General features: G+C 36.9%; 1 protein-coding gene across 1 annotated transcript; it reads left to right on the top strand.

Moving 5' to 3' along the window:
- The first annotated feature begins 11,957 nt into the window (after positions 1–11,957).
- On the top strand, positions 11,958–13,157 carry LOC137397541 (lipase ZK262.3-like). Its single transcript, XM_068083833.1, has one exon. The coding sequence runs from the start codon at positions 11,958–11,960 to the stop codon at positions 13,155–13,157; it is 1,200 nt and encodes a 399-aa protein (XP_067939934.1).
- Positions 13,158–25,810: the final 12,653 nt, after the last annotated feature.

Raw genomic sequence — 25,810 nt, 5'->3', positions numbered from 1 at the left:
CAATTGTAATTTAATAGCCCTTAACAAAGTCCCAATAAGAAGTGTTGCGTTGTCATGTGTTGTCAATTGTAATTTAATAGCCCTTAACAAAGTCCCAATAAGAGGTGTTGTGTTGTCATGTGTTGTCAATTGTAATTTAATAGCCCTTAACAAAGTCCCAATAAGAAGTGTTGCGTTGTCATGTGTTGTCAATTGTAATTTAATAGCCCTTAACAAAGTCCCAATAAGAAGTGTTGCGTTGTCATGTGTTGTCAATTGTAATTTAATAGCCCTTAACAAAGTCCCAATAAGAGGTGTTGGATTGTCATGTGTTGTCAAATGTAATTTAATAGCCCTTAACAAAGTCCCAATAAGAAGTGTTGCGTTGTCATGTGTTGTCAATTGTAATTTAATAGCCCTTAACAAAGTCCCAATAAGAGGTGTTGGATTGTCATGTGTTGTCAAATGCAATTTAATAGCCCTTAATTGAAATTTTATTGAAATTGTTGAAGTTCCCAATCTGTGGAAGAGTGCTAGATAAGTCACTATTGACCTCCTAGATTACTGCCAAGTCAATGAGTCTGGGTCACAATGACGTTCCAGTATCACTGCTACTCCATTCTATTGTAAGTTTGGGAATTTGCAGAAAAATTATTTGAAGGTGGTTGAATGGGCATTTTTCATTGACAACACATGACAACACAACACCTCTTATTGGGACTTTGTTAAGAGCTATTAAATTGCAATTGACAACACATGACAACACAACACCTTTTATTGGGACTTTGTTAAGGGCTATTAAATTACAATTGACAACACATGACAACACAACATCTCTTATTGGGACTTTGTTAAGGGCTATTAAATTACAATTGACAACACATGACAACGCAACACTTCTTATTGGGACTTTGTTAAGGGCTATTAAATTACAATTGACAACACATGACAACGCAACACTTCTTATTGGGACTTTGTTAAGGGCTATTAAATTGCAATTGACAACACATGACAACACAACACCTCTTATTGGGACTTTGTTAAGGGCTATTAAATTACAATTGACAACACATGACAACGCAACACCTCTTATTGGGACTTTGTTAAGGGCTATTAAATTACAATTGACAACACATGACAACACAACACCTCTTATTGAGACTTTGTTAAGGGCTATTAAATTACAATTGACAACACATGACAACACAACACCTCTTATTGGGACTTTGTTAAGGGCTATTAAATTACAGTTGACATCACATGACAACACAACACCTCTTATTGGGACTTTGTTAAGGGCCACTTAGAGTTAAGGGCTTTGCTGAGCTGTGTTAAGAGCCAACTTAGTAGGCTCAGTGAGAGATCTAACCACAGTTTGGAGCGTCCAAAAAGGGAAGCCACAATATAAGCTCTAGAATCTGCCAAACAGCAGCTAGTAGCACTCTCGGCACGACTGAAGCGGTACACCAAAGAGCGGGATATCAAGAGAATGAACAAACTGTTCATCAATAATCCATCTAGAGTGTATTTCCAGTTCAAAGGTGAACTGCAGAGGCCAATGTCAGAGCCTCCCCGATCTAGCACTTCAAAGTTCTGGAAGGACATCTGGGAGAAAGAGACTACTCATAACACCACTGCAAATTGGCTGAAGAAGCTTAAAGAGAGCCATCAACACACTGTGGCTCAGCAAGGACTCACCATCAGCAAAGTGGACATCAAGGGCAGAGTGCAGCGTATGAAGAACTAGACAGCACCTGGCCATGACATGATTCAAGCCTTCTGGTTGAAGAAATTGACATCACTTCACACTAGAATGGCTAAGCAGATGGAATGCCTAATAGAACAAGGCGACCATCCAGAATGGCTGACCAAAGGACGAACTGTACTTTTGATAAAAGATCCAAAGCAGGGGCCGATTCTCAAAAACTATCGACCAATAACGTGCTTGCCCACCACCTGGAAACTGCTCTCAGGAATAGTTGCAGACAAACTGAAAGAGCACATGAGTCACTATATGACCAGTGCTCAGGAAGGAATTGGGCGCAACACCCAAGGAGCCAAACATCAGCTACTGGTGGATCGGACGGTCTGTCAAGACAGCAGGAGCAGGCACACCAATCTTGCCATGGCTTGGATTGACTACAAAAAGGCCTATGACTCAATTCCCCATAGTTGGATACTTGAGTACCTCAGTATGTACAATTTTCCCCCTGCTCTTGTGGCATTCATCAAGATGTCAATGACCAAATGGAAGACGGAACTGGAGGCTAATGGCAAAAAGCTGGCGAATGTAAAAATTAAGCGAGGCATCTATCAAGGTGAGTCCTTATCACCGCTGCTCTTCTGCATATGCCTAAACCCTCTAAGCAATATGCTTTGAGGAGACTCACTATGGGTACCAGTTTAAGAGTGGCACCAAGATAAACCACCTCTTCTACATGGATGACACTAAGCTGTGCGCTAACAAAGAAAGGGACATTGATTCGCTAATACACCTCACTCAGGTATACAGCAAGGACATCGGAATGACCTTCGGTATTGAGAAATGTGGAAGGCTAATTCTTAAGAAAAACCATTCTATGCTCACAGATGGCCTAAGAATGCCAAATGGTACCATCAAAGATATAGAAGAAGGGTACAAGTACTTGGGGATTGTGCAAAGCAGCATCAACCACGAAGCCGAGATACGTCACAAAGCCATTACCGAATACAAGAAACGCCTTCGGCAGGTCCTACGGAGCCAGCTCAATGCCAAGAACCAAATCATGGCAATAAATACCTACGCACTGCCAGTAATAAGATATCCAGCAGGCATAATAAGGTGGACTGAGGAAGCCATCAAGGAAACAGATATAGTAACTCATAAACTGCTGACCATGCATGGAGCACTCCACCCAAAATCTGATATTAATAGATTGTATCTTGAAAGGAAAGATGGCGGTAGAGGACTCAAAAGTGTACAACAGGTAGTGAAAGAGGAGGAGCAAAGCATCAAAGCATATGCAGCCTCCATGGCCACTTCAGATAAGTTGCTAGCTGAATTTCAATCGGCTGCTCTTACAATGGACCTACACCCTGATGATGAGGAAATTGACTGGCACACAAAGCCTCTTCATGGTGCTTACCACCGACAAATATCTAAGGTTGGCGATCTTCACCAGACATATATGTGGCTGAACAAAGAAAACCTAAGAGCCAATACAGAGTTGCTAATCATGGCAGCCCAGGAGCGAGTGCTCCCAACAAGGCAACTCCAAACAAAAATCTATCACACTAGAGACGATCCTAGATGCAGACTGTGCAAAGATGCACCTGAGACCATCCAACACATCATCAATGGATGCAAGCAGCTAGCAGGAAAAGCATACACTGAGCGGCATAATCATGTCGCAGGTGTTGTGTATAGAAGTCTATGTGATGAGTATGGCCTGAATAAACCACAACACTGGTGGGAAGCTCCTGGTAAGGTCAATGAAAATGATCAATCTAAGATCCTCTGGGACTTCTACATCCGGACTGACAAGCAGGTCCTAGCAAACCAACCAGATATAGTGGTGGTTGACAAGGAGAACAAGAGAGCTACTATAATAGATATAGCAGTACCCAATGACTACAATATAAACAGCAAAGAAAAAGAAAAGGTAGAGAAATATCTCCCTCTTGGAGAAGTGATTGAAAAATGCTGGAATGTAAGAACAACTGTAATCCCAGTAGTCATTGGGGCACTGGGCGCAATAACACCAGCGCATAAAATGTGGCTTGCCCAAATACCAACAGCAATCAACTCAGGTGATTTGCAGAAAAGTGTGCTATTGGGAACAGCTAAGATCTTGAGGCGAGTGCTCAAACTCTCAGGTCTCTGGTAGGAGACCCGAGTTAGAGCAGAAATCACCACCCATACGGGGTATCCGGGGTGAGGAAACAATTTATATACATGTATATATATATATATATATATATATATATATATATATACATATATATATATATATATATTGTAGTGTATTGAATTATATTATCCATGCTAGTGATATAGTGTCATTAGTTGATAAATATGGCAGTGGATTGATTGTCTTCTCACTATTTAATATTAGCCACTTATGACTCCCTCTGATTTGAAAATAATAAAATATAAGTGTAGATAATGCTTTTGTACAGAACATTCATGTAAATGCTTCTTTTTAACACTCAAACAAATGGTTCAGAATTCAATTTTTGGTTTTAAAATTTCGAACTCGGAAAGTGTTAGCAGGATGATAGCCGCCACTCATTGCAACCAAATCAACAAAAATATTATAATAGGAATTTAACCATAACTACTACTAATAAAATACGGCCGTTTTTAAGGACAGATAATTTTTTATTCCAAACATCTTTAATAATACCAATTATTAGTAGTCACATACATTTACCTATAGTGCAAAAGCTCTATAAAGTTTTAAGTTCACGTGAAATACATGTGCCTAGGTTATTGGCAGGCATAAGGAAGTCAAGGCTAGCTCCATGAATTCCATATGCATACACTTTTGGGGAATACTAAAATGTTAGAATCGGCTAACATGAAACAGGTGTGACTGCAATATTCATGATTGCTAGTATTTTAAGAATAGATTGTATGAATCATTTCTAGTAACTGCAAAATATCTCATCAAAGGTGTAGTATTTATCTCACTGCCTCAACATCTAATTGCAATGACAATTGATACATTGAACAAGGAAGAAGGCGCTCCACAAATCGTGATGTACCCTGAATAGGTCTACAAAAACATCTTTGTGAGAGCTCCGCACGTGTGTGGTGCCTGCATACATGTGGTGTGTAAGTGTGTATGTACTTGCATGTGCGTGCATGCGTGTGGACAATTTTTTAAAGATCGAGTACATTTGATTTGCTTGCTTCAAGCGAAGGCTGTGTGTGTTTGTTTACGAGAATTATTGCACCAACAATGGCTTTGTGATATTAGCTGGACATATTGGGTTCAATGGTAGAAAACATAGAAAATCAAAAACATGTCTAGGGTTGGAAAGCAATTTAAGGTTGGATACCTTCCTGTTACGATCAGTGGCTTTTTCCAGGAATTAAACTACAGCGTGTTGTCTACAGGACAGCCCAGACAGACACTGACAGGTACTCTAGACTAGTAGGCCATTGTTACTTGTGTTTGTAACACCTAAAATGATTTCACGATCCTACTATGGCCGAGGCAGCAGTGTCCTACTACAGCCAAGACAGCAGTGTCATACTACAGCCAAGGCAGCGGTGTCAAACTACAGCGGAGGCAGCAATGTCAAGCTATAGACGAGACAGCGAGTTCAAACTATAGCCGAGACAGCAAAGTCATGCTACAATCAAGGCAGCAGTGTTATACAAGACATCAGTGTTATAATATACAACGGTGCTGAAGATGGTAAAATTATGGTTTATAATACTAAATTATAACATACTTTACAGAATGTTGTATAACTGGATACATGACGAAAGGCAAGTAAAAGTGTGTATGTTGATAAAATATTTAAAAGTGGTATATATTTTTTAAATGGTATAAAACCAAACACATTGTAAAGCATTACAGGGATTCAGCTAACATGACAAACACTAACATTTAGATAGACTGTTTAATTAGGTAAACTATATCATAACCTTAAAATTAAAATAATAACAAATTCCATCTTTAAAACAACAGTTATCCTTTTTCAAAAATTAAAAGGTTATTTGTTTAGTCTATTATTCTTATTTTTTATATTTGTACAGTTGGGTCTTTTCTTCCTATTACACCTCTGACACTTTTCTGTCCAAGTGATTTTGAAAGGCTTTCTTGAAGGCGACAGCATATTCACCATCTGCTTTACTGATGCACATTGGTGGTTTCACTCGCAGCCTGTTGTTTCTATGACCTTCAAGACCTAGAAAGATATGCTCAAAAATCTAAGCCCAAGTTGTCCTTGTCTCTTCACTAAATATATAAAGTTACCTGCATTGGGTTTCTCAGCCCTCAAAACGGATGCTCCAGCAGTTTTAACTAAATACACTTACGAATGTACTCGAAGGTTAAATTCTCTCAATTATGCCTGTTCAGATAAGGGTATGTCCACATATGTATCAGTGCGCATGAGCTCTACTAACAAATACAGATTCTTATCAAATTTCTGGTTGACCTTGCCAATTCTGACATACCTACATTAACTCTCAATCACAATGTTTTCATTGTGCAGATGCTGCCGATTTTGAGTTATGTGCACCTGGAGTTACCATGCACTATGCGTTTCAATGGACATTTGCATGTTAAGAATTAACATAAGGAATTTTACCACAGAAAAGATTATAAAGACAAGAGTATTGATAACCTTATATAATGTTACAAAAAGACCATAATATGTCAAGAAGAAACTTATAGCTGCTGTAGAGTGCAGGTAGCATAGTGTAGTGTGCAGTAATGTAGTGTGCAGGTGGTGTAGTGTGCAGGTAGTATAGTGTAGTGTGCAGATAGTATAGTGTTGTGTGCAGGCAGTATAGTGTTGTGTGCAGGTAGTATAGTGTAGAGTGCAGGTAGTATAGTGTAGAGTGCAGGTAGCATAGTGTAAAGTGCATTTAGTATAGTGTAGTGTGCAGGTAGTATAGTGTAGTGTGCAGATAGTATAGTGTTGTGTGCAGGCAGTATAGTGTTGTGTGCAGGTAGTATAGTGTAAAGTGCAGGTAGTATAGTGTAGAGTTCAAGATAGTATAGTGTAGAGTGCAGGTAGTGTAGAGTGCAGGTAGTATAGTGTACAGTGCAGGTAGTATAGTGTAGTGTGCAGGTAGTATAGTGTAATAGCAGGTAGTATAGTGTAGAGTTCTAGGTAGTATAGCGTAGTGTGCAGGTAGTATAGCGTACAGTGCAGGTAGTATAGTGTAGTATGCAGGTAGTATAGTGTAGTATGCAGGTAGTATAGTGTAGAGTGCAGGTAGTATAGTGTAGTAGCAAGTAGTATAGTGTAGAGTTCTAGGTAGTATAGTGTAGTGTACAGGTAGTATAGTGTAGAGTGCAGGTAGTATAGTGTAGTATGTAGGTAGTATAGTGTAGAGTTTTAGGTAGTATAGTGTAGTGTGCAGGTAGTATAGTGTACTGTGCAGGTAATATAGTGTAGTGTGCAGATAGTATAGTGTGCAAGTAGTATAGTGTAGTGTGCAGGTAGTATAGTGTAGAGTGCAGGTAATATATTGTAGTGTGCAGGTAGTGTAGTGTAGAGTGCAGGTAGTATAGTGTAGAGTGCAGGTAGTATAGTGTAGTGTGCAGGTAGTGTAGTGTGCAGGTAGTATACTGTAGAGTGCAGGTAGTATAGTGTAGACTGCAGGTAGTATAGCGTAGAGTGCAGGTAGTGTAGTGTTGTGTGCAGGTAAAGAAGTTTTATAGAAAAATAATAGCATGCATAATAAGTAGATTTTTATGAGCAGGTGGCATAAAGAAAAAGAAGTTTCGATATTCTTATATAACATTATAAAAATATTAGACTTTAATAACATTGTGAAAACACACAAAATTGAATGAGAGAGTAAACATTTTTAAAGCATGCTTAAGGAGTTTGCGCTACGTCTAAACAAGATGTCTATAGAAATCTTAACTAAGCAATAAAACCAGTGATTTGCTTTTTTAACATTATAGTAAATTGTATATTGTAACTAGTATAAGAATTGGCAGTTGCGAGTTTTTAGCATTGCACAATCTTGAGCAGCTTCCTAGAATTTTATAAAACGCTGATCAAGATCTTACACTGCTTAGTTTTTCCCATCTGCATGATAGCAGTGTGTAATACTTAGTTTTGCTCAAAGGGTAACTCTCAGGTACAGATGTGGGAAGTGTTCCTTGCTCCTTTTTGTAAAGCTGCATCGTTTATGCCATGATAACCAAGATCTGCTGGTGTGAAAGACCGCCGGGACCATGACCTGACTATTCTTACTTCTGGAGAGTGTAGTGATCAGATGCTCTGGCAAGGCTATCTGGTTTCAGGCAAGGATTTTACTCAGTTTCCATAGGTTTTCTGGTAGACCATGTGCTCTATCAACCATTTGGCCTTTGACAAATTAATAACATCTAACATTTGAGTCGAGCAGGTAATACCAAATGTACTATTAATAATAGTCCACTAGGTACTTAATATAATAACAAATAATCTAAGTTATTTAATAAATCAAATAATATAGCATATTATATATATACATAGTCTATTTAGCAAACGGTATTGCACAGTCTCGTACATCTGAACTGCAGAAATTAATAAGGAAAGTAATATGAAAGGGGAGATAAATGTAAATTTACTTATTGGTTACAATGCTTTGAAGCTGTTTCTCAGTAATTTTATATAGTTAGTATGGTTGGATGGCTGCAGAGGGCCTACACTCTTTACTACGCACACTTCAGACGTTCAAGGTCAACTCCAACAGTTTACATACACAAGGAGAACGTAGCATAAAGGTATATACTGAGCCGATTTGTTGTTCTGATATCTTAGAACCATAATACTCTACTTATACCTTTCTGGTATATTTTAAAGTGCCTGGAACAGGCGCGTTTCATCAAGGATGACTTTTATCCTAGTGTGTTAGTGTCAGGTTCTTGTTTGCATAGTATCCTTTGCATCCATGACATTTAGAATGCGAATTGTGCATATCTTTTTTGCAAACTCCTTCAAATAATTTTGAGTAGCGCTTTGAGTACTTGATAAGAGCCCTAATTAAAACATCTCTAAATTCAATTTAAAGATAAACTTGCAAAAAATTTTAGTAGATTTAATCAGAAAGTATCGGCAGTTTTTTATCATTTGCAATTGTTTTTGATTTTTAAAGAGATCTGATTGCAAATATGTTTCAAAATTAGAATTGACAAAACTTGATCAATGTTAAACTGCTCAGATGAAATGAAAGTGCGCTTATGATGCCTATAGTAGTTGTGAAGAGTTGCAAAGAGACCAACAGAATAGAGACACGTAACTCTACAACTTGAATGCAGTAGCCGATATCAATAGCAACTAGTTAAGTCATTTTACATGTATTGGTCTTTTTAGCGTTTCAACCGTCATCAAGTTTTGTTAATTTTAATCTTGAAACATCCTGGCAACCAGATTACCTCAAACATCAAAAACAATTGCAAATGATAAAAATACTAATATTTTCTGATACAATCTACAAAAATATTGTGTAAGTTTATTTTTCAGCATTGAAAGTTTGAATGAGTTTATATTATAGACATTTGGTTTTGGGACAGCCTCTCACTTTTAATTATTAGGAGTATTAGACACAGAGATTCAGCTTACCAGACAACAATCGACAGCGCAGCACCGAACTTGACAGCGCAGCAGCAAAATCAACAGCACAGCAGAAAAATCAACAGCGCAGCAATGAAATCAACAACACAGCGATGAAATCGAAAAATTCAAATAAAATTTTACAAGCTTTTAACATTCATCGCTATAGCTTTTACTAACTCATTTTATTATGGCTTTTCGACGCAATTTTCTTTAGTTTTTATATACATGTACATCACCAAACCCCTATTTGATAAGGTAAGACAAATCCTAGTTAATTAAAACTTTGCATGAGATAGATTTGGTATATTTAATCCAACATTGCGCAGGTCAATTGTCAAAAAGATAGTTACATGTACATGAGATGCAATAGGAGAATGTTTCAGGTTTTCATATGTCATTGTAGAATTAAGTAGATTATTATTTTAAATTGGATAGACTCTAAATACCTATTTTGACACTCAAACCCTGGTAGACATAGTAAAAATAATGGGAGTGCATAATAGATAGAATATTTATTTATATAAAATATGCAAATTTTATATATAAAATATATATAAATAAACTATATATATAATAACTGCATAATGGGAACATAGAGCAACTACCTGATGTATATCTTACATCAGGTAATACAAAAAAGATTTCAATTATTTTGCAAAATGAAATTGAAAACTTAATGGGTAACTTAATTTAGCTACACAGCATGAGCCAGAGCTCTTTGAGAAAGTATATAGTAATGTCGAATGAGATATTCTAATTTTATTCAGACAAGTCATGTCTCTTTTACGCGAACACGCTTGCGCTCCCATTGGATGACTGGCTCGACATGCTGAATTTGGCATACGGACATCGAGCCAACAGTTAAAAAATGTTTTAAGCTTCGGTGATATTTTCATGTTTTTGTTAGCATTCATGTTAGCATAACTCCATATGAGTAACATTTTGTACACGCCGTGACCTCAATGGGAAAAGATACAAGGTGATGCTACTTCGACAATGAGCTATTTTGGTAGGTTATTGTAAATGAGAAAGTTATGTCCTAATCGGGGCAGTTCATTTTTAACCTTAGAAATCAGGTTTAGAAATTTCATCACATTGTGACTATATAGAGACAAATTGCTTCATTATAGCTAAGACTAACTTTGCTATATTGAAAGGTTTCATGCTTTCATGGCAAATTCTAGCTTATTAGAAAATGTAGCGATTATTATGAATTCTTACAAAAATATTGTGTTCTGTCAATCGCTGTCAGTGATAGAATTGTGCATTTTATTAATCGAGAAGTTGCAGATTTTTACTTGTAGTCTGCGGGTTGATATACTAGTAGTCTACAAACTGATAATCGTAGACTACAGGTTGATAAATGTAGACGACAGGTTAATACTAGTAGTCTGCAGGTTGATATTTGTAGTTTACAGGTTGACAACTGCAGTTTACAAGTTGATAATTGAAGACTACAGGTTGATAATTGTAGACTGCAAGTTGATACTTGTTTCCACAGGTTGATGCTTGTAGTCTACAGATTGATAATCTTCTAATACAAGTTTCGCTCTGATATAATTTTTTTTAGCTTTTGTTATAAAACTTTCAAGCCCCATGAAGGAGCAAAAACATGAATGTTGTGTTGACAACTCCGAAAGTAAACAATGTATTTATTCCATCTTGCTACATATTCTGCTACATTTAAAATTACAGGTCACACTAATAGCTAAATTGTTTCACTACAACTCCACTGAACTGCTGTAGGTAATGTACTACAGAGTAAGCAAATTATTTACTTAGACAAAGTATGCGATTAGTAGAAAACTGTAGGCGGGGCTGCCGAGATTTGCAGAGAGCATCATTTCATAGCCTACAATCTAATTTTTGAGAGAAATTTAAGAGCTAGTGGTAATTTCATTTGGAATTTGCAATGTTATTTTGAACAATATTAAAAAACACGCGTTGTACTTATTGCCCATGTTTTGGCAAATTGTTAATTGCCAATGTCAGGCAGAATTTCATACAATGCTGCGAGAATTATTAAATTTATGACAGTATATCAGCATATAAATAATTTGCTCATTTACGGTTGTTGATTCTTGCTAAAAATGCAGAAAAAGCCTTCCGAGCAAAGTCTCAAACTGTTAATGGTTGCATCTTAAATTTGAATAATTGTCCAAATATACTGGTACTTGCACTGCGTCAAAAATATTCCTTAGCATTAACTTTTGTGTTTACTATCTACACATAGTTATATCTACTAAAAAACTCTGAAGCCGCTTATGTATGTAGATTTTTCATTTGTAAATTTGATGACCAAGTTTCTGCAGCTTGGCTCATTGCCAACCGATTGTCAAATCAGTAACCGCCCAGTCGACTTGCTTCAACCTGATTGGTTGTCAAGTACGTTGTTAGCCAATCACCTCGCATGGCATTTGCTATTCTCATATAAAAAGCCCTAGAAAGATTTACAGAACTTCATAACTTCTAAGTTTGTCGTTAATTGATTCGCTTTAGCTCATCAGTCGAGGATGACAGCATTACTTCAACTTTTGTGCCTTGTTACTATACTACCATATCAGCTCGTAAACGCTTGCAGCTGCAATTCAGTAAAAAGTTGCGCAAAATGTGTGCAACCTTATGGTAATTGTCGCTGGTGCCCTTTGGACAACGAGTGCCATTCGTGTATATCACTTGCCAACCCTTGTAAAGGAAACATGAACGTAGACTACCAATCAGGCTGCGACAATCTTCAAGAAATCAGCACTGACTACAAGAAAGAACTGGCATATGAGCAGGTGTTTCTCGCAGCTGCCGCCTATAGCGACGAACCAAAAGTTTGTGTTGAAAAACTCAAAGCTGGTAGTAGCATTTTACCAAGTGACATTGACATAGTCGAAGTTATAGCAAGACAATGTGACGATACTATTTTCGAATATAAAGAATGCGCAGCAATTATTGGGTTGTCAGTCAGTCGGAAGTCGATATACGTGTCTTTCAGAGGAACCACTTCAATTTCTCCTCAGCTTATTCTTCAGAGTTTGAGCATATTGTTTGAATCCAAGCTGGCATATGGAAAAGGCCATGTGCAAAAGTATTTTCTTACAGCCTATCAAAAGTTAAGCTGTCTTGAACCACGAGTTATGAATTTGTTGGAGCAGTATCCTGACTTTACAGTACATTTCAGCGGCCACTCTCTGGGTGGTGCTTTGGCTTCGATCGCAGCATTTACGTTTTCTCAAAAAGGGCTATTAGACAGAAACAGCATGAAGTTATATACCTATGGCATGCCTCGGGTTGGTGACAAACTCTATGCTGCAGATTTCCGTGAAAAGGTCTACGAAAGCTTCAGGGTCGTCAACTACAAGGATTGTGTTACACATTTTCCAACGTGCTTTATATCCTGTAGACATGAGGGAGCTACTGGTCCTTACCATCATCACACCGAAGTGTTTTATGACACCTCAAACATGCTTTCAGAATCTTTCTTCAGGGTCTGTAACGGCAATGAAGATGACGTATGCAGTCACAAATATCAAGGACCTATCAAGACAGTTGCAAATGCACGTTTCTGTACAGATTATCACACAAGATATTTCGACATTCCTGTAGGCAAACACTGTGACGAAACTATGAACAAAAGACGCAAACGATCAGACGTGTCAGACATGTCACATCTTTTAAGCAGCGAATATTGTTCAGTTCTGCAGAAAGGAAATGACGGTTGGTTTGTCTTTTCTAACAGAGTAACTAAGATTACCAAAGCTAGTAACATAAGTACAAATGATACTAGCAGCGTTACTGACTCTCTGACAACTGTTATTGATGATGACTACGAGTGTGCGGCTAGCCCAGCCTACCAGACAGTACCTAATATGCTTCTAGTGATCCCAACACTCACATATGTCCTTATGTAAACCCAAGCAGCTGCTAAACTCCTGATATGGCAAACATTTTATAGTAAACGTTATTTTAGAGTCACTAGATATTTTGGTGAGTTTGGTCTCACCATAGACCTATTAACTATGCAAGTATAGTTAATTGGTTTATGGGTTAACTCTACTAACTCTATGATAGCATTATTATATGATTATCTACCGTAGTTTCATCAACGCTTCCTATCAGCTTGCGGGAGACATTTCACTGATTTTACCATTTTCCTTTAATTTTTATAATGTTGTTCTTTTAGAAAGTTTGTGTAATAATGCTTATGCATCATAAATGGGTCACTGTTTTGTTCTCATCCTACAAGAGTCATTTCACTGATTTAAGCTTTTTTAAATTCTATCATTTCCTTTCAAAATTCAATATATATGTATATTGAACTAACATTTGCATATTGCTTCTTGCTCTTGGCCTTGATTTTACATATGCAAACCTTCTTGTAAACTAGACAAAATTAGGAAGCATCATAATGCATCCAAACTCACTATGATTGCTCCTAAAAAGCTTGCTAATCAATCTCTCTATTTTATCAAACTAAAAAAATTTTTGAATTTAGAATAGCACTGTTCGTGAAAATTCTGTTCAAATGAAGCCATCTCAGTATGACAATAATGAGCTTAGTAAAAAGTATCTGCGATGAATTTCACCAAGAGTCACATTATATTTAGGTCGCTGTCACACTGAATACAAGAGGGTTAAATTAGCAACTGTGAATCTACCAAATAGAGAGTGATTTTACATACATAATATCTGCAGTTTTAGTTACAAAAGTATGTTTAACCAAATCAGGTATGAAAGACGGCTCCAAAAGTTCAGGTCAATTGCGCATTATGAGTACACATAAAAGTTGTCAACCATTAAATATAATCTATTAACATTGCGTCATCACAAACTCACCTTGCCTAGCTTGACCTTAGAACTCTTCTGTATTACTACGATAGAAGCAGTTTTCAACTAAGAAAGTGAAACAATCACGTCTGCCAAACGTTTATACACGTAGTTGGAAAATTCTTGAGGTAGATCTTTGCATTCCTAGTTAGCCTTAAACCATAACCGCCACGTACAACTTTTATCGTTTTTGCTATGTGAATCAAACACGCTGAATCCGATTTTGGACTTGAAATAATGATTGGTCCTCTTTCATAGTAATGAAGGCTTTTTTACGGCTTAGAGGTAGACCTATGTTTTCCTAACTGTGGCCATCTACGTGAGCTGATTAGGATAAAAGGGGGGACTTTGAATAATCAGTAGATCAACTCCACTTTTGCTCAAACTTTTCCTTCTTTCACCCAATGCTATTAAGAAAAGGCCGATAACTGTCTTAAAAAGCAAATGGTGTAGAGTGCAGGTAGTATAGTGTTGTGTGCAGGTAGAATAGTGTAGTGTGTAGGTAGTATAGTGTTGTGTGCAGGTAGAATAGTGTAGTGTGTAGGTAGTATAGTGTTGTGTGCAGGTAGGATAGTGTAGTATGCAGGTAGTATAGTGTAGTATGCAGGTAGTATAGTGTAGTGTGCAGGTAGTGTAGTGTAGTCTGAAGGTAGTACAGTGTAGTGTGCAGGTAGTATAGTGTGGTGTGTAAGTAGTATAGAGTAGAGTGCAGGTAGTATAGTGTAGTGTGCAGGTAATATAGTGTAATGTGTAGGTAGTATAGTGTACAGTGCAGGCAGTATAGTGTAGTGTGCAGGCAGTATAGTGTAGTGTGCAGGTAGTATAGTATAGTGTGCAGGTACGATAGTGTAGTGTGCAGGTAGAATAGTGAAGTGTGCAGGCAGTATAGTGTAAAGCGAAGGCAGTATAGTGTAGTGTGCAGGTAGTATAGTGTAGTGTGCAGGTAGTATAGTGTAGAGTGCAGGTAGAATAGTGTAGTGTGCAGGTAGTATAGTGTTGAGTGCAGGTAGTATAGTTTAGAGTGGAGGTAGTATAGTGTAGCGTGCAGGTAGTATAGTGTTGTGTGCAAGTAGTATAGTGTAGTGTGCAGGTAGTATAGTGTAGTCTGCAGGTAGTATAGTGTAGAGTGTAGGTAGTATAGTGTAGAGTGCAGGTAGCATAGTGTAAAGCGCATTTAGTATAGTGTAGTGTGCAGGTAGTACATGTATAGTGTTGTGGGCACGTAGTATAGTGTAGTGTGCAAGTAGTATAGTGTTGTGTGCAGGTAGTATAGTGTGTAGGTAGTATGGGGTAGAGTGCAGGTAGTATTGTGTTGCGTGCAGGTAAAGAAGTTTTATAGAAAAATAAAAGCATGCATAATAAGTAGATTTCTATGAGCAGGTAGCATAAAGAAAAAGAAGTTTTGATATTCATATATAACATTATATAAATATTAGACTTTCATCAATTTTGAAAACACAAAACTGAATGAGAGAATAAGCATTCTGTTAAACCATGCCTAAAAAGTTTGCGCTACGTCTAAACAAGCTGTCTATAGAAACCTTAACTAAGCAATAAAACCGGTGCTTTGCTTTTTGAATGAGAATGAGTATAATGAGAATTGTAATATATATAATTAGAATTATAATATATAATGAGAGTAATGAGAATTAGCAGTTGTGAGTTTATAGCATTGTTTGATCTTGAGCAGCTTACTAGAATTTTCTAGGACTGTTGCTCAAAATTTTAGGCTGCCTTTTTTTTCTATCTGCATGATATCATTGTGCAATCATACTTAGCTTTGCTCAAAGGGTAACTCTCCGGTACAGATGTGGGAAGTTTTCCTGGTTCCTTTTTGTAAAGCTGCATTGTTTGTGCCATGATAACCAAGATCTGCTGGTGTGAAAAACCGCCAGGATCATGACCTGACTACTCTTACTTCTGGAGAGTGTAGTCATCAGATGCTCTGGCGAGGCTATCTGGTTTCAGGCAAGGGTTTTACTTAGTTTCCATAGGTTCTCTAATAGACCATGTGCTCTATCAACCATTTGGCCTTTGACAAATTAATAACATCTAACATTTGAGTCGGGCAGGTAATACCAAATGTACTATTAATAATAGTTCACCAGGTACATAATATAATAACAAATAATCTAATTTACTTAAAAAATCAAATAATATAGTATATTATATATATACACAGTCTATTTGACAAAAGGTATTGCACAGACTCGTACATCTGAACTGCAGAAATTAATAAGGAAACTAATATGACAGGGGAAATAAATCTAAATACATTGAATGGTTGCAATGCTTTGAAGCTGTTTCTCAATAATTTTATATAGTTAGTATGGTTGGATGGCTGCAGCAGGCCTACACTCTTAACTACGCACACTTCAGGAGTTCAAGGTCAACTCCAACAGTTTACATACACAAGGAGAACTTAGCATAAAGGTATATACTGAGCCGATTTGTTGTTTTGATATCTTAGATTCATAATACTATACTTATACCTTTGTGGTATAATATAACACCAGGCACTTTAAAATATTATTTTAAAGTGCCTGGATCAGGCGTACTTCATCAAGGATGACTTTTATCTTAGTTTTTACAGCCCAGGCAGCAGTATCAAACTACAGCCAGGGCAGCAGTGTCAAACTATAGCCAAGGCAGCAGTATCAAACTACAGCCAGGGCAGCAGTGTCAAACTATAGCCAAGGCAGCAGTGTCAAACTACAGCCAGGGCAGCAGTGTCAAACTACAGCCAAAACAGAAGTGTCTTCATACAGCCAAGGCAGCAGTGTCAAATTACAGCCAACGCAGCAGTATCAAACTAAAGCCGAGGCAGCAATGTCAAACTACAGCAAAGGCAATAGTGTTATATAAGACAGCAGTGTTATACTATATAAAAATGCTGAAGAACTTAAAATTATGGTCCCACGATCAAACACGATTATTTGGGAGCTTTGTGATAAATGCATATGTGCACACAACTCACGAAAATTATTCATCAACACCGTCGCAAACCCTTTTACCGAAATCTTATCAACAAATTTAACATTTTTCCATGGAGTCATTTAAGTATAATAATGATACAAAACACATATAAACCTATATAAATATGTTACCAAGTCTTTGAGATTTGTAGACAATATCCTAAACCTTACCCATCCGATCGGATTATACATAAATAGACAGATTAATTTAGCCTAAAATCGCAATAAAAACTTGACAAGCCTTTTTTAATCAAAATTAAGACCTGCCAACAAACCCCGATAAGGCCGTGCAACAGAGAGTAGAACCATTAAGTCGTGCGCATTTCACAAGAAAAACGTGAACATTTCACCAGTCTATGGCATTGTATAACTGCCGAAGGTTTCTGTAATTAACGTAGAAGTACTGAAAAGTAATCGTTTCCTTTTTGCCGATTCTTCCGGACTCTGACATTTTGGACACTTATAATGAGTACTTTGGTATTCCAACTGATGTCCAAAGCAGTGAAAGTAAAGGAAATGACAATGAGATTTTTCTAACGATTCTTATAAGATTATTATAATATATAATTGTAGTGAATAATTATTCGATTTTATAAGATTATTATGAGATTTAGTTATAAGAATAGTCATTTGAATTTACAAGATCGAAGTATATAGTGACCGATGGTGTGCATTATGTTACTGTTATTATTTTTCTAAAGATTTTGTTGATGATACTGCGGCTGTGCCCAATATCGCTGTACTGCCAAACCGTTTTTAATATCTGCAAAATTAAGTAATAAGCCTACATTTTCTTATAGATATACAACTATTTTTATGACAACCAGCTAAAATATGTTTAGATTTTTAAATTCAGCATAATTTTTAGATATAAATACTGAAATCTACATAAATATCACAACCTCTTGATATTGGTTGCTATGACCAACGTTATACAGCCTCCCAGCCTGTGTATATTACACAGCAAGCTTGCCATTTTACTTCTAATACTAAATTTCTCCTATTGCAGGGGAGAGATATAAACATATAATATTTTCCTTTCATTATTGCTGTTTGTTGTACATAATAACACCCAGTAAATTACAGCTGCCATTGCAGCTACCATTGCAGTTCTCCTATTGCACTTCAGTGCCATTTGACTGCTAATATTGCATTTCTCAACGACCAGTACCCTTTCTTTTTTCTATTATCACTTTGGTCGTGGGCTGTATGACAGGGGAATTTCTAGTTTATAATACTATTTATTATATTTAAAAATGGTATATATACTTTAAATGGTATAAAACCAAATGCAGAGTAAAGCAATACAGGGATTCACCTAACATTACAAAAATTAACAAACAGATAGATTGTTTAATTAAGTAAATTATATAAGAATCTTAAAATTAACTTAATAGTAAATTTAGTCTTTAAAACAACAGATATCATTTTTCAAAAATTAAAAGATTACTTGTGCAATCGAATTCATTTTATTTTTTATATTCGTATAGTTGGGTCTTTTCTTCCTATTACACCCTTGAAGCTTTTCTGTCCAAGTGATTTTGAAAGGCTTTCTTGAAGCAAGTGACTGCATATTCACCATCTGCTTTAGTGATGCACATTGGTGGTTTCACTCGTATCACGTTGTTTCTATGGCCTCCAAGACCTAGAAAGATATGTTAAAAAAACTATGCCTATTTTGTCATTGAATCTCCACAAAATATATCAATTTACCCACACGGTGTTTCACAGCGCACATAAAATATACTTTAACAGTTGTAAATTAACTGTTCTTAAGAATATACTTTAAGGTTGATTTCTATAAATAATGTCTGTGCACGTAAGGGCAGGTACACATATGTATTAGAACACACGAGCTCTACCAACAAATATAGATTCTTATGACATTTGTGGTTGACCTTGCCAATTCTGACCTAAATCCACTCTCAACCATTATGTTTCCATTGTTGGACAGGTATACACATGTATGCTCATGGCATACACATAAGATCAACCAGAAAATATAATATATATTTATATATATGTATATATATACAGTATATACAGTATATACAGTATATACTGTATATATATATATATATATATATATATATACTGTATATATATATATATATATATATATATATATATATATATATATATATATATACTGTATATATATATATATACTGTATATATATATATATAGTACTTTATTGGCAATAATTTCATTTCACAAATAGAAATGTTTTTCAAATTAGGCCATACAACAATAGTAAAACAAAAAAGGGGAAAAAAGCAACAGTTAGCCATTAAAATTGAATAAATAGTCTGACAAATAGTGTTTAAAATGCCTTTCTCTGCTAAGAGAACGGATATTTGGTGAAAGATTGTTAAAGCAGCTAGCAATGACATTTCAAAATGATTGTTAGTGATTGTATGCAATTTGTTCACATCACGTAAATTGAAATGAGTTGAGAACTTGTAATTGTCGTGTAAAAAACGAGGCACAAACCATAAAAAATCTTAAGATTATATATATATATATTAATATAATATAAGATTATATATAAATATAAGATTTTTATGAGACCTCTGGTTGGCCTTGCTAATTTCTATTCACCTCAATCAAATTTTAATCACTGTTTTTAATTTACAGATGATGTGGATCTGGAGTGGTGCACACCTGAAGCTACTGCGCTAAATGTGTTTCAACAGACAATTGCACATTAATGGATTAACATGAAGAATTCTATGCCTGAGAATATAGTGACACACTTCTGTCTTGCTTAGCAGCATGCTTTCAAAATGAGTGTGACCAAAGTGTAGAAATGTTTAAAATGGATTGGAAAAGTACATAACTTTGCCGCCTGCGCTTTTGTATTCAAACAGGACACGCTTCTTTTACGTCCATTTAAGCTTTGGCGATATTCTAAGGCTAGGGCATTTAAGGTTAGAATGTTTATATGGATTACCTGGGAATGGTCTCATCAGGTTTGCCTGGAGAGGAAAGGCTTCATCCCCTACCATCACATAAGCAATTTCTTGGTTGACTTCAGGTAAGTTGTTTGGAGGTGGGGTATTGACTCTATTCTCACTGCAGGCGCTTCCAAGATTTGAATGATTCCAGACACCTGCCATGAAGACATAAGATATCATTTGTTTACATATTTCTGGTGATCTGTGTTTATTGGAGATCCATAAATAAAGTTGCTAGAATGCATAATTTGTGCATGGAGGTGAGGTTGCCCTGGAACTAGCAGACATGTGCATGAAAAATACGTGACTTTATTCTTTACCTTCATAAAACATAACACTTTAGACTAACCTCCATCACTAGCGGATTCCTGTTGTCCAATGCCCACAATCAGGAACTTGTAAGTAGCATCAACTACTGCCATCAGGTTTATTGAAAAAGTCTTTTGTAATTGTAATATGTAGACCCACTTTCATCATGTGATCTTATTAGAATGTGCTTTCCATCGATAGCACCCACACAGTTGAGGAAATCCCATGATTCATAAAACCTAGAAATACATGAAAGCAAATCAAGGTTAACAGCTCCAGTGCCCTTCTGGTGTTTTTCTGATTATATATAACATAATAGATATAATCTTATAATCTTCCTCCAAGATGTAATCAACCCGTTCCAGTTTCCAAACAGTAACTTGATCACTAATATATTGGTCAAAGTTACCTGGTTAACCATTTCGCAGGAGAATTTTTGGGGCTTTTTGAGACCATTAGGGCAAATTGACTTTTCACAAATCGATTTAAACAAAATCATTGATACACTCTCATTTACATTATCGTATACGTGTATCACGTTTTTATGATAGAGGTAAATACAAATAAAAATGTTTCACGCCAATTCCTCAGATAACTGTTTCTCAGATGTTTTGTTCGTTGAGTATTGCAAAAACGAGCGTTTTTTTAACACGGTTTATTTTTTGTTGCTAACAGAGACCAAAAGTCAACAAAAACGGCAATAAGCAAACAAGAAATCAATTTATGATGATAAAGAGTTAAAACAATGTTCGGGTGCCTGCAAAAAGGTTAAAACAACAACTTATGTTCAATGTCTATTGCACTTACTTGTCTGCGATATTGCGCCATTCAACATGAGAGGTAGGTTCTTTGAGGTAAATAGGACCCATTATATCTACAATAGCTTGACAAGTGTCCTGATTAATTCCGCTGACTGTTGATCTGCCCAGTGCATAGTGGGTGGCTATCACGTTGTAACTGGTGCTTGTGGCAAGGTAATGAAGGGTCACGTACAACCTTGTTCTTGGATCAATCACTTTCCTCATGTTTGTATCATTTTTCCGAATACGATGGTAAATTGTCTGCAGAATGTGATTGAAAGCATTAGGTCTCATTCTGAAGTAAGAGTGAAATCTATCAGGATAGTTGCATAACCTGTCAATCCTCAACCTGACACTGTCTTCATGCCTAGTCCATACATAGGATGTACCCAATGTTCTCTCTCTGTCTGATGCCTATCTCTTTGTCTGAGAAAAAGGTACATGTAGGTGTAAACTAGCAAGCAAGTAAACGCAAAAATAGTATCTATATCTTCATCGATGAAATCCATTGTATTAATATCAGACAGAAAGTGAAGTGACTTCGGATGCCATGTGACATGTGCCACGAGCCGAACCGAAACAGCCTCTGAACTGAACCGATCCTACGTCGGTTCGGTGCCCGTGTGACCACGCCTTAATAGTAGCTTTGAAGCATTGCCACCCTGCTGCCACAAACAGCGTAGTAAATGATGTACTGATGAAAATATCAAGCATATAAACCATTTAACCATTACTGCTGATGAGAGACATTAACAAGCATGATAGATGTACCCCCTCCCCAATTATGATTATCACCATTAGGCATGAAGGAGATGTGTGACCATCTACGAATCAATTAAAATTGTCACCACTACATACGAAGGAAAACAATACATCACAAGAACTACCCAATATTGTTTTGTAGGGTGACAACAAGCACAAGCAGGGACACATATACATCCAACCATCAACCGATAGAGTATTTACAACACTATTATATATATAGCTTATCACATCATTTATTATAGGTAGCTGTCTCGGGATGAGTATTATAGCAAAAGCCATTTTTTTGAATCAGCTATTGATGGTTTTCAGGTTATGGCCATCCTTGTAGAAATTATCGACCTAGCCTCTTAGCTTATTGACTCGTTAGCTTATTGGGATTTCATGGAATCCCAAAAAGATGACGTCAGATATCAGCTGTCAGAAAGGAATGCTGGTTGACATCGAAGTTACTAAAAATAGACATTACAGGAATGTTGTAAGATACACAATAATGAATTCAGGCAGCCAATGACACTTGTCAACAATCAGAGAATGAGTATATAAGGAGGAGCTGGCAGCAAGCCAGGGCATGAGGGGAACTGGCAGCGAGCCAGGGAAAGGCGGAGTGCAACTGACAGCGAGCCAGAGAAAGGCAGGGCAACTGGCAGCAAGTCAAAGACAGCAACTTGGCAGTGAGCCAAGCAGAAAAAAGGGCGCATAGAGAGAGGCTAATATAAGCCGTAGGAGCCTGCAGCAGATAGCCTGCAGAGGATCGCCCCATTGAGGAGGAAAAACAACATACAGCAGATGCAATTTACCCAAGGAGTTAGGAAGCCAGGAAAACTACTAAGCCCTGAGAGAATAGAATTCATTCAGCCCCCCCTTTGACAGCAGAAAAGCCATCGCTACACGCCGCGTCACTACGCGCATCGCAGTCACGTAACTATTAAACCTAGAAGGGCCATAACTAATAGAGCTAATTATACAAGCGTATTGTTATTTTGCTTTGGCTAGTTAGAGTTGACAGCATTGTTATTTTTCTTCTAAAGAAAATAGAGTTTGCAGACACTTGAGAACAAACCACTGGCGCATTCTTGTTGTTTATTAGATAATTGCCTACAATCAGTAGTAGGCCTTGCATCTCAATACTACTTGTGTTGAACTTTGGTACTTGGGCTCATCATTGCAATAGCGAGCTACTGTCAAAGCAAATTGCAACTAGAATTAATAGGAGTGCCCATCTTCATTGATCGAGTTGTTATTTCAATTTGGCCTTATAGCAGCAGTCTGATTTTTGTGGGCAGAAGTGCCACTTTGTCTGCGGTCAAAATTTGTCTTGGGAGAAATTGAACTCAAGGTCCAGAAGCTAACCATTACACATAGAACCATAGAACCATAACATTATTACAATCAGAGGAAACACAAAAACAATACAGTTTTCATTCTTATTTCTAAAAATCTAAATTTAAAACTTTTATATTTATTATTATTACTTTTCTCTTATTATTATTTTTACTTTCTCTTAAATATAATAAAAATTAAATATTTCAAATTTCTTCCTTGACAATACCTAAATACGTATTTTGACACTTAAACCCTGATAGACACAGTATAAATAATGACAGTACAAAACAGGAAGCCTGTAACTAAAAAATAGTAAAACTGCAAGTATCTCGTCATACATAATATTACAATAACATTTTATATAATTATCTATTATCAAAAATACTTTGTAATTAATAAGTGACTGAAGATCTGTGTGCGTATTATACATGTACCAAGTTACATGTAGCATATTATTATTGTTTATATTATTATTGCTTGCTTCAAACGAAGGCTGTGTGTGCGTGCGTGTGTGGTAGTGGTGTGTGTGATGTGGTGTGTGTGGTGTGTGTGTGGTGTGCGTGTGTGTGCATACGTGTGTGTGTTTAAGAGCATTATTGCACCAACAATGGCTTTGTGATATTAGCTGGACATATCGGGACAAAACATAGACAACCGAAGACATGTTCAGTTGTGGAAAGCAATTTAAGGTTGGATACATTCCTGTTACGATCGGTGGCTTTTTCTAGGAATTGAACTATAGCCTGTTGTCCACTGGAGAGGTACTCTCGACGAAAAGACCATTGTTACTCCTTGCATTTGTAACACCTAAAAATGATTTCACTATTCTACTACGGCCAAGGCATCGATGCCGTACTACAGCCAAGGCAGCAATGTCATACTACAGCTAAGGCAGCAGTGTCAGACTACAGCCAAGGCAGCAGTGTCAAACTACAGCCAAGGCAGCGGTGTCAGACTACAGCGAAAGCAGCGGTATCAAACTACAGCCGAGGCTGCAATGTCAAACTACAGCCAAGGCAACAGTGTTATTTAAGACAGCAGTGTTATACTATATAACAATGCTGAAGAACTTAAAATTATGGTCCCACGACCAAACGTGAGCGAAGTGTTTGTTTGGGAGCTTTATGATAAATGCATATGTGCACACAACTCACGAAAATTATTCATCAACACAGTCGCAAACCCTTGTACCGAAATTTCATCAACAAATTTAACCATTTTTCAATAGAGTCGTTTAAGTGTAATAACGATACAAAACACATATAAACCTACTTAAATATGTTACCAAGTCTTTGATATTTGTAGACAATATCCTAAACCTCACTCATCTGATTGGATTATACATAAATAGACAAATTAGTTTAGCCTAAAATCGCAATAAAAACTTGACAAGCCTTTTTTAATCAAAATTAAGACCTGCCAACGAAACCCCGATAAGGCCGTGCAACAGAGAGTAGAACCATTAAGTCGTGCGCATTTCACCAGTCTATGGCATTGCATAATTGCTGAAGGTTTCTGTAATTAACGTAAAAGTACTGAAAAGTAATCGTTTCTTTTTTGCCGATTCTACTGGACTCTGACATTTTGGACACTTATAATGAGTACTTTGGTATTCCAACTGATGTCCAAAGCAGTGAAAGTAAAGGAAATGACAATGAGATTTTTCTATCGATTCTTATAAGATTATTATCCACCTGCATGATGCAGTGGCTGATGATCGCAATGCAAACCAACTAGGTAACATGGTAATTTTACCTTCGTCTTTTACTGGTGGCCTGCGCTACATGCATGAGCGTACACAGGATGCCATGACATATGTACGACATTACGGCAGACCAGACCTCTTCGTCACATTTACCTGAAACAGCAAATGGGATGAGATTTCCAATGAATTGCTGCCTGGTCAGCAAAGCTATGACAGGTACGATATGGTTGCAAGAGTGTTTCACCTAATACTAAAGCAACTAATAGATTACATCACCATCATTGCATTATTTGGCACTGTGTGATGCCATATGTGCACCATTTAATGGCAAAAATGTGGACTCCCTCATGCACACATTCTAATTTGGTTATGCGATCACATCAGGCCAGAACAGGTTGATTGTGTCATTTTTGCAGAAATACCAAATTGAGTGGAAGACCCTGAGCTATTCGAAATTGTCACTGAGCACATGGTACATGGTTCATGTGGCCAGCTAAACACCGGTTCACCCTGCATGAAAGATGGCACATGTACCAAAAAGTACCCTAAAGCTCTCATTAAAGACACAGTTACTGGCATAGATGGGTATCCATTGTATCGTCGCCGTTCCGCTAATGATGGAGGTTTCACCAAACAACACACATTGCGAGCTGTTGGAGAGGCCTACGACATCATTTTGGACAATAGATGGATAGTGCCTTATTGCCCTTTGCTGTCCAAAGTATTCAATGTGCACATCAATGTCGAATTTTGCAACTCAGTGAAGTCCATCAAATACATTTGCAAATATGTCAATAAGGGTAGTGATCAAGCAGTGTCGGCTTGGAAAGAGATGGAGCACAGGTTGATGAAGTAGCTCGCTATGAGAATGGAAGGTGCATTAGTGCAAATGAAGCAATGTG

The sequence above is a fragment of the Watersipora subatra genome, chromosome 5 (genome assembly GCF_963576615.1).
Source record: "Watersipora subatra chromosome 5, tzWatSuba1.1, whole genome shotgun sequence".
In the NCBI taxonomy this organism is placed as follows: Eukaryota; Metazoa; Bryozoa; class Gymnolaemata; order Cheilostomatida; family Watersiporidae; genus Watersipora; species Watersipora subatra.
The sequence above is the reverse complement of the archived record's forward strand: the minus strand, read 5'-3'. Positions and strand labels throughout refer to the sequence as shown.